The sequence below is a fragment of the Lutjanus erythropterus genome, chromosome 11 (assembly GCF_056507025.1).
Source record: "Lutjanus erythropterus isolate fLutEry1 chromosome 11, fLutEry1.hap2, whole genome shotgun sequence".
NCBI classification, from domain to species: Eukaryota; Metazoa; Chordata; class Actinopteri; order Lutjaniformes; family Lutjanidae; genus Lutjanus; species Lutjanus erythropterus.
In genome coordinates this window covers 37,844,128-37,854,656 of record NC_139327.1, presented here as the reverse complement: position 1 = coordinate 37,854,656, position 10,529 = coordinate 37,844,128, and the positions used below count along the sequence as shown (strand labels likewise).

The 10,529-nt window shown below is 40.3% G+C and overlaps 1 protein-coding gene across 1 annotated transcript in view; it reads right to left on the bottom strand.

Moving 5' to 3' along the window:
• Positions 1–2,934: 2,934 nt before the first annotated feature.
• Positions 2,935–10,529, bottom strand: part of sgcd (sarcoglycan, delta (dystrophin-associated glycoprotein)) — a 197,528-nt gene continuing 189,933 nt past the window's right edge. Inside the window, exon 8 of the mRNA XM_084730050.1 lies at positions 2,935–4,927. Coding sequence (XP_084586176.1) covers positions 4,742–4,927 — 186 coding nt within the window. The 3' untranslated portion in view covers positions 2,935–4,741. The remainder of the gene's footprint in view (positions 4,928–10,529) is intronic.

The window sequence follows — 10,529 nt, the reverse complement described above, 5'->3', positions numbered from 1 at the left end:
GGTTGAGGCGCTCAGATATCTGGAGGGAGCTAGAAGTAGAACTGCTGCCCTATTGCATTGAAAGAAGCCAGCTGAGGTGGTTAAGCCATCTGATTAGGATGCCTCCTGGATGTCTGGAGGTTTTCCCATGACATCCAGGAGAGTACAGGGTTGACTCAGTACTCACTGGAAGGATTACATATCTCATCTGGCTTAGGAAAGCTCACAAGGAGCTAGAAGCATTACTAAGGAGAGGGATGTCTGGAATACCCTGCTTAGCCCTCTGCCACTGCAACCCGACCTCAGATAAGCAGAAGAAGATTGATGAATGAATGCTATTCTGATATTGTAGGGAGGCAGCTTGTTGGCATAAATTCAAGAAAAATGCAGTATACTTTGGACACATCAGAGAGTGACGATGGAAATCAGCAGTGTAACTTGAATTTTTCATTACCGCATCCCTAACCATAATGTCAGTCTGAGTCATGTTTGATTACATATTGTGCATATAGGTTACATGTAATCCATGTAGTTGGAACGCAAAAGCCAAAACACCATCAAAAGCTGTGCCTAAAACACTCCTGGCTGGCTCACCTAAATTGAGATGTAACATGAGTGATTTTAAAGTGTGATTTCAAGATCTTTTTTAAACACGACCAATGTTCCCTGACATGGATTTCATAAAGAGGGTTGCAGTTTGATTAGGTTTAGACACCAAAAAGACCTAGGTTAGGAAAGATCATGGTTTCTATCAAAATAATAATTTCACATATTGGAAGTCACATCATTTAAGTGATACAACTCATGGATGTAACTGAACTTAAAACTTTAGAGAAATCAACTTTGACTTTAGGCTTCAGATGGGACACAAATCCCGGCCTCCTGGGTGAAAATCCTGTGTTTGGTCCATCCATCTACTCAATCCTCTTTCCTAGGTGGACTCTTTTGCTCTTTATCCCGCTCCAATCATAATTACTATAGCCACTAGAGGTCATCACCTAAAAATAAATGTAAGTCATCGTAAGGTCTTGCACAGATGACCTGTATGTCCGTTTTTCTGGTGAGGACGGGCTGTGAAAAATTCTGCGAAATATGCAAAGACAATCACTATTAACTCTACTTCCAACATTTTTAGAAGTTGTCACTTTCAAGAATATATTATACTGTCAATAATGAACATAATGGGGTTTGGATAGAGAAAAGAAGCAGTGCTATGACATTGCATAAATGCAGTGCCAAACTGGTCTCTGCCCAAAAGAGAACCTAACAAAAAGAGAATTCAAATGTCACAAATCAACATGCTTTCAACATCTTAAGACACCAAATTTAACCTGTTATGATGAAAAAACATTTGAGTAAAGACACAATAATCTTGTGGGTAACATGTAGTGAACCTGGATGCTTTTGGCTGAGTGGTTTATGTTAAGTAGTGGAAATCAGACCCATCAGTGGCATAATTTCTCTGTTAAACTCCACAGGATCACATGTTTGTCACTTCACACAGCAACAGAAACACACATACATGTTTTCACACAGCATATTTGATCATGAAAAGCAACGTAACAAGAGCGTTGTTGCAAACTGGGCAAACTAAATGATAAATAAGCAAAGGAAAAAACGCCTCATCATTTTGCAGAGTCAGGTGTTGACAGCAGGGGGCGCTACAGTCAGACGTGGCTGAAGGTCTTTGCATTCACTCAGAGGGAGAGGTTTGTGGATGGGATGAAACTCAACTGAAATCAGAGATCATGTTACTTGTTGATGCCAAAGAAAGTCTGTGTGATGTGCTTCTTCTTGCCACAAGTGCATTGACATAAGGCACAGGCACAGTTCCCCTCTTTCAACAGAGTGGCTCGCATTAGTTTGTTTGTTTGTTGTCCTTTTTTAAAAATGTCCCAGTGCAAGAAACAAGTAGGGTGACCACCGCCGAGGTTTGAGCAGCTTACATTGGACATTTATGACATCTGTTCTGTTCAGGGTTATAACAGGATTTTCTCCATCAGGTTGGTAAAAAGGCATGGCTTAGGGATTTATACAGGAAAAACAGAACACTGACAGCTATTATGTAAAATAAAACACAGCTTTCCAGTCAGTTTAAAATCAAAAGGTTACACCAAAAAAACAAAACAAAATAATGTCATTAAAGAAAGAAAAAAGATCTAACAGAGCAGTAGCTGAGAGGTTGAGGTTTGTGTTGCAGCACTTGTGCCACGTTCACATCGTATCACAGGTGTGTAAGACCTGGGTGACATCTCTTTGCTACAATATGGAAACAGTTGGGGTGTGTGATGTGTTTAAACATCAAAATACAAGGTACCACTGCTAGCTGCTAGCACTGGAAAGTTAATTTGAATGATTTTTGATGATGATCATTTGGGTGAATTTGACAGGACGTGAATATGGCATGAGCCGTAGTTTCCCATTGTACATTATGAACAAATGATTAAATGGCCTGAATATTTTGTGGGATAAATTAGATAAATTGCTGATAAATGTCACTGCAATATCAATTTAGGGCTTCAGCAAACAGAGATTTTGGCCCAACTATTCAAAAGTTTATTTCTTAAGTATCAAGTTTTTGTTTCTTCACAAAAAACAGAATATTGTTAATGCAGTGTCACATAGACACACTAACAGCACTTAATATATGCATGTGTAGCACATACACATCTGGATCTGGTACGTATATTGATTGAACGGGCTGTTTATAATATTTCAACCTTTGAAACTATCCAAGTCCCATGGATGTACTAAACATAGTTGGATTATGAGACCATGGGCTCCTGGGCACAAATAGGAGCAAGACACACATAGTGGTTGTTTTGCCTGTTTTTGTGGTCATTTAGTTTCTCTTTGTTTCTCCTTGTGGTGCTGTTACATCTCTGGGTTTAATTTTGTCTCTATGCAGTCATTTTGTTTCTCTCTGTGGTCGTTTTGCATCCCTCTCTGCGTCTGTGTGTCTTTGTGGTTATTTTATGTTGGCCGTGTTGTTTCTCTTTGAGGTTGCTTTAGTCTCTTTGTGGTTGTACTGTGTCTCTCTGTTTCATTTCGTGTCTCTGTAGTTATTTTTTGTCTCTTTGTAGTTGTTTTGCTAATTTTGTATTATTATTAATTTTGTGTCTCCTCATGGTGTTTGTATATCTCTTTGTAGTTAAATTGCTTCTCTTTGAGTGACATTTTACAGATGAAGCACAGTGGGCCCCTGACTCTTGGTGCCCAGTAGGCCCCATCCATGGTATTAAAGGAGCTGGACATGGTGCAGCCAGTCAGCCAATTTATCCCAATGACCACTTGGACTATTGCAACAAAAGACTATTAATCGGCCACCATTAAAGAAGTGTTTGTAAAACTTTTAAACAGGACACTGCAAAATACAAACAAGGTCAGTTATCACTCTATTATGAATTTCACTCCACGAAGGTTTAGTATTTATAAAACTTTCCAGAGCCTAGAAAACCATGAATGTGAGTGACATCATCCTAGTGTAAAGTTTATGGGCTGTAAGCTAGAAAATTTTTTTGGCTTGTGCGCTGGCCGAGCAATTTTCATTTACTCAGGTGAATGGCTGCCATTTTTGAGTGCAGTATTCAGTTCTTATAATCCATCCAGGCCAAGTAATCATGTTCATTATATTATCTTATATACCGGAAGAATTTATGTAGGAATTAGTTGTGATTAAGTGCTTATAGCATGCCTATGGGGCTTTAAAATAACTAATGAGCAATAGGAAAAGTAGAAATCCTTTCAGCATCTCAGCAGTTTAACAATCAGAGAAGGAAAAAAAGAAGATGAGGAAAAAGGAGAGAAAGAGTGGAGGTGGGTAGGGACAGCAGGCGGGCCCTGTTGCCATGGGTGATCACCCTAGTGATTCTGGTACTGAAAAGGGAGCAGATGAATGTCCCTTCTAGTAAATCTCTGTAGATTTTCCTCTCTGTTTCTAACAGGAGGCTCCTACTGAGAAAAGTGTGTGTGTGTGTGTGTGTGTGTGTGTGTGTGTGTGTGTGTGTGTGTGTGCGTGTGTGTACACCATGTTAAAATATGTATACTGTGTGAATGCATGTCTGTAAGCTAGTGTGTGCATCTGTGTTTGTGTAGGCTATTAATAAATAGCATTTATGACTGTTAGGGTCAGACCGATATATTTCCAATACTGTCCTGTTACTAAATATTATTGTATCAGCCAGTCTGTGTCCAATATGATGGAGATGAAGGAACATTTCTCACCTCAGTTGTATTAAAAGTTGTTAAAACCTGCAATGCAACACATTTTTCCTTTGTTTATCTCATTCAGTTTAAAAGCCTAATTACACCAGCTGTACTGTATGTATAAAGAGCTTAGAGAGATGACCATCAGTGGAGTGTTTCAGTGTCCCATGATGCTCTAGATGCTGTTTTCAAAGGCTTTTACACTCTGAAACATATAAAATTAAGGGAGAAAATATTTTTTAGCATTGAAATATTGGCAAAAATATCAGCTGTTAGCAGCTTCAATCAAAAAATTTTCGGTATTGGCCTGTTAAAACATATCGGTTGAGCCTAAATATCAGTCTGAGATTTTGTGTTTGCAAAGTGTTTACATCAGTGTGTCTGTATAGGTACAGTATCTATGATTGTTTATATTTCCATCAGCTCTGGCAGTCTTTGTATGTAGTGTTTGCTGTGAATCAGTCCAAGAGGCAGGCGATATGTGTACATTTGTCCGTTTTTGCCCGTCTTTCTTGCAGGGTTTCTGTGTATTTATTTATATTTGTACGTATCAGTCCTAGAGGCAGACGTTGTTGCTGATCTGGCAGGTGGATCCGGTGCCGGCCTGGGACAGGAAAAGCCTCCCGTTGGGGCAAACGCAAACCTCGTAGACAGTCTGCCTGGTCCCAGAGGACGAAGAGCTGGTGGAGGCCTTCCCCTCAGGCAGCCGCATCAGGCGAATCCTCCGAGCATCCAAAGATATCTGGGGTAAGAGGGAGAGAAATGGGTTATACTGGAAAAATGAATGGGACACTGACTTATGCAGTTTGATGACAGGGAACACATTACTGAGGTGATACACAGGAGTTCCAACCAAGACTCTGACTCCAGAGATACCAAAGACACAGTAGGTGGGGACAGGAGAGGCGTGAGGAAGGAGAGCAGAAAGAGTGAGACTGAGCCTCAGCAGCAGGGAAAAGTAGCGTAGAGAACCAGAATATTTTCACATCTAACTCGTTGAATTAAGGGTTTATTTCAATGAACCCAGGGGTGGTGATTGTTGGAACAGTGGAAAGACAAACCAAGATAGTTTTATTGTCTTTATTATTTTCAAGTTTGAATGAAGTTGGAGCTAAGTTAAGTTCCAAAGGTCCTCTGTTCCCAGGGTCATAGTTTCCAAGATGTTCTAACTTGTCTTACCCAGCTTACAAATTGGAACTTGAACAACAACTGAACACATTTACTGCAAGCAGCATCTTAGGTCCTTGGATGCTTTTGTGTTGTTGGTGACTAGCATGTTAGATTTCTTCACCGAATGCTTAAAAGACCATATGCTCCCAGGGTCCTAAGTTCCAAAGGATCCAGGGTCCCATGCCCTCAGGGTCTTTAGTTTCCTAGGTCCTATGTTTATAGGCACCAAAGTTTCCTAGGTCCTCCGGGTTTTAAGTTCCCAAATTCATAGGGTCCCAGGGTCTTATGTTCCCAAGTTCCTATGTTCTATGCAAACCTCTAACTGATTACATGCTATACAGAATGGAGAAATATAGAGCCTTGGGAACAGCATCATTTGTTGTGTTCCAATTATGTGCAATATAAATCTGAGTAAAAGGACACTGGGAACATAGGACTCTGTGACCATGTGACCGTAAGAACATGCATAAGACCCTGGGAACACAGGACTCTGGGAGCATAAGAATAACTCCCATGTGATCCACTTGCTCTTTAAAGGACAAGTCTAAGTTAAGTAGTGTTTCTTGTATGCTAATTGTGAATTAACATGTTTGTACTGATGCCAGCTGGGCCGGACTCCACTGTCAGCGGTCAGGATGTGTAACATCTGGCAGAAATCCAGCTGCAGCTTCACTCATCTTCAATCTCCCTAAAATTGCTCCTCAATAAACGTCTGCATGTCCTGCCTCTAAGTGTTCACATCCCATCCTCACAAACTGTACTGTACGTCTGACCTCCATATAGTCATGATCCTTGATCTTCATTCACACCAGAACAGTCACTCGTTTTCTTTCTCTAACCGCCTAAAAACTCATCTTTTTCCTTTTCATCTTTACCCCAGCTAACCCACGCTGAATCATGTCTCTCCTTGTCTCTTCACCCTAATTGCTCTCAAAGCAAATCTCTTCACCCGCTCTCCTTTATTTTTCTTCCCAGGACTTCTGCCTCGCAGGATTGGACTCACACAAATAGCGTCTGTGGCTCTCAACACCTCAGCACTGCACGTTGTCGGTTGCATAGAATCTTAGGTGGTCCAGATATTGAAAGTCTAGCAGCATCTATCCCATCAGATCTTGTGTATAAGAGATTCTTCCTCTAATACCTGCAGTGTATTTCAGCTCTCTAAGACACTGAGCGTGCAGTGACAATAGACATGTGAGTGCAGTGAATGATAAAGGTCATGTGTTGGATTTAAAGCTCATAGTGTGAACAATAAGTCATGGCGGAGTGATATTCTCGTTAAAAGTCACCCAGAATGCAGGATTGTCCCCTAAAGGTCATCGATTTGAATCCCTGAAGCGGGAGACAGGTGTCAGATATAGGTGAAGGGTAAAAATAAGTCTCTTAAAGCCTGGAAAAGCCAGAATACATTACAGCATATATTGTACATTTTATAACAAAGAGGTTTATGTTAAAACACTCATTAGAAACCAGCTGTGCACAGCCATATTATGCCTCCTAAATTTAATTTTCAGTATCATTATCTGGCATATTTACAGCCATCATCTTTTCAGATCTGTGACCAGACTAATATTGAGAAGCTTCTTTATCTACTTGTCCTTGCTGGAGCTTTATCAGTAAGTGCTTCTTTTATTGCAGCTGTTTTGTGACCGTTAATCTGGAGCTAATGTGTTTGGAATATAACATCATAACTGCTAACTCTTACTCTTTTACTCTTATGGATAATGGTTTAGCCATGTTTTCATCCAAAATTCTCAAGTCAGAAAAAAACATTATCGTATTGCAGAAGATGGTGCAACAAAATGACCAGCTACAGAAAACTCACATTTGTGCTGTGTGCAGTTTTCAGGGGCTCTATTCATTGACTTTAACTCTTTTCTATCATCTTATCTATTACTCTTAAAGCACTAGCTTGCTGTGCAAGAACAACTAAATGTAGCAGTATATTTCAAATATTCTATTTACTTTTTTTTTTTTATATATTCTGTAAATTTTGCTACTGACATGAAACTCAAAGACTGGCTGAGGTGATGCGAGTTGTTTTATGAATCGTATGCAGTCTCTAGAAGTGTACGATGCAACTTTTTCTCATGGTCTCCTGTTGCAAAAAAAGCAAGTGTGGGTAGCCATGCCTCTAGGCCAGGTCATTTATTGACACATGGCCAAAATTTTGATTCACAGTATTTATGAGATTTTGAAATATTTTGTTGACAAAGAGACAGTGGCCCATGTAGGGTAAATCTAAAAACCCTGTCCAGCTAAAACACTAGCATAGCAAAAAACCCCAAAAGGTTTACTCTGCCGATTCCAAGATCATGCCTCCTGCCTTCTGACAAATAAAAAGAGAACAAAACTCCAGAAAATTCCTTCTGCCACCCTGCCACAACCATTCATCCTCGCATTTTACTCCTTTCAACCCTACAATGATTGGAACAAACTGTCTTTCTCCCTCTGCTCAGACATGAACCACTGCTGCATGAATCCCATCTCTCTGCCCTCTCCTCCCCTCCTCCATCCCTCCCTCCCTCCTGGGGCTCCTCCAGGGCTGCTGTTTCACTGGCCGAGGAGAGGAGGAGCTCTCCAGCCATAAAAAGGTAAAGGAGCCATTACCAGGCGCCTCGGGGAGGCATCGCAATCAAATGACCTGGAACACTTTTAAAGCAGAGTCTCAGTTGAGTTCCTCAGACAGCTGCTGTTGAACAAATCTTTCACCACGAGGGGCAGACGGTACAAGAACCAGTGTGTAACAGTGTGTGTGGCTGGGTGATCTTCATGTGTGTGGAAAGCTGAGGGTGTAAGTGTGTGTTAGTAAAGGACAAAAATACATGGAGACACATGGAGACTAAGCAAGTAAAGGTGAGACCCACTGTGTTTACAGATTTCCACAGACAAATCCCCCAAAAGCTTGAACTTATTTCACATTTTTTTCATTTTATTCTTCATTTTATTTTATGTTTACTGTAAACTAGCATCTTTATATGGAAGTGTATCTGCTGCAAATTACATTTTTAAAAAAATCACATGAATTTTTGTATTTCAGACTTAAGAAAAACAAAATCCATCCTTTTATTAATATTCAAAATAACAAATAACATTCAGCCTGCCTCAGCTGCACCCACGCTCCCACTCTTTGCCCAGTTTCGGATTAGCAGGTAGTCAGCGAAGTCAGGCACTGCCAAGATGGAGATGGCCAGAGCCAACGTACCCCGAGCTTCACAATGCCGCTTCAAAACCTATGGGTGACTACATCCATATTTTTTCTATGGTTGGCATGGGAAGCCAGATTATTGGCCTGAGTAAAGTTACTCTTTAAAGGAGCAATATTTATATAACACTTGTGCGTCCAAAAATTAGAACAGCAGTCCATGTTGTGAGTTGGAGCCATAAACGGTTTGTCAAATAGGTTGAAATCCTATTAAATATGCAGACTATGGTTGCCCCATAGTCCCCCCTCCTCCCCAGACTCGAGGAAGCTCATGTAAACAGGCGACCATTAGTTCTACACACTAAACTGTCTGTCAATGTAAAGTTACTTCTGTTATTGTGAAAACAAAAGCCCTCTGCTCTGTCCCATAGTCTCCCTTAAATGCATTTAGATTTCTCCTTAAACAAATCAGTTATGACAGTACGAGTGGCTATAGGAATCCAAAGTGTTTCGCTGTCTGTACAAGTATGTATGTGAGAGTCTATTTCTGTATCTGCCTGTGTGGTTTGTGGGTGTCTAATGACCAAAACCACTCTGTAATTGCTCTGGTGGTGCCAAGGGGTCCTGAGTGGAGAGGGAGTGTGAGTGTGCATAAGACAAAGGTTTGACAAATGGACATTTGCAACACTAATGGAGTGTGAGAACGTGGTTCTAATTATATGAATTGACCATCATGAGTTCAACAGCCTCATTTTCAACCACACAACCATGAACACAACTGCAGGAAGATGTGGTGTGGGCGTGGCTCCCGACTGCCTTTAATTGGGCCAAACTGAATCCAAGGGCACCTTCCTGCCTCTCCCTCTCCACGTCCATCTCATATCAGCAGCCTGTCTTAATGTATGAAACTGTTTTTGTGGGAAACTTTTAAACACTTTCTTCTCCCTAATCCTCCTTCGCTGATTTTAACAGATCTGACATGACACGACTGGTGCAACCTAAGGTGGGAAATCCTTTTATCAGCGCAGCCGAGCGTGATGAATGTGAGGACTGATGTGTGTAACGAATCAGGGGATGGTTGGAGGAATTTAGGAGCAGGGAGGAAAGGATGAAAGAAGGAAAGAAGCAGCATGAGGATCAGGAGTGGTTGAGCAAAAAAAATGTATATAAGCAGAGTTAAAGACAGAAAGAGGACAGAGGAAGGGGGAGGAGGAAACGAAAGGACAGGAAGCTGGAAAAGAGAAAGTTGTTGAAGCAAGCATGTGAAAGACTCAAAGAAAACTGAAAAAACTGAATCAGAGACTGAAGGGAGGATAGGAGGAAAAAAAAGACAGAGGAAAACAATCAACTTGTGCCTTTCTGTGAAGCTCTAACAGATTCTGGTGGACAGCCAGTATGTGGGAAATTGCCACCAGCCAATAAGCTAAATACTGGTCCATGTTGGCTGAGAGAGCTAACTATTGTATGGATTGTTTGCTAAAAATAAGTTTGGACAGGAGTGTCCAGGAGTGTGCCAGGAGACAAAAACATTGTAAAAGATATAACAAGATGAAAAAGATATAACAAGACAAAAGTGATGTAAAAGACAAAGCAAGACTAAAAAACAACATAACAAGACAAAAAAGATGTAACCTAAGAAAAAAGACGTAATGAGACAAAAGAGACCCAAAAAGAAGAAACATCCTATAAGCCCTAATAAGATAAAAATGACATAAAAAATGAAACAAGTCTAAAATGACATAACAAGGCAAAAAACAAAAATGATGTAACAAATCGAAAAAGGATGTAAGAGACATAAAAATACATAACAAAACAAAAAATACATAACAAGACAAAAAAGACATGACAAAACAAAAAAGATTCAACAAGACCAAAGAAACATGAAAGATGTAACAAGACAAAAACGATGTAACAAGACAAAAACACTAGAGACACAAGAAACAAACAAAAAAAAAAATAATATGGGGAACTGGAAAGGAGAAAAGGCTGGATGTAAATGAGAGAGTTGTTAAAGTAGGCATGTGAAAGA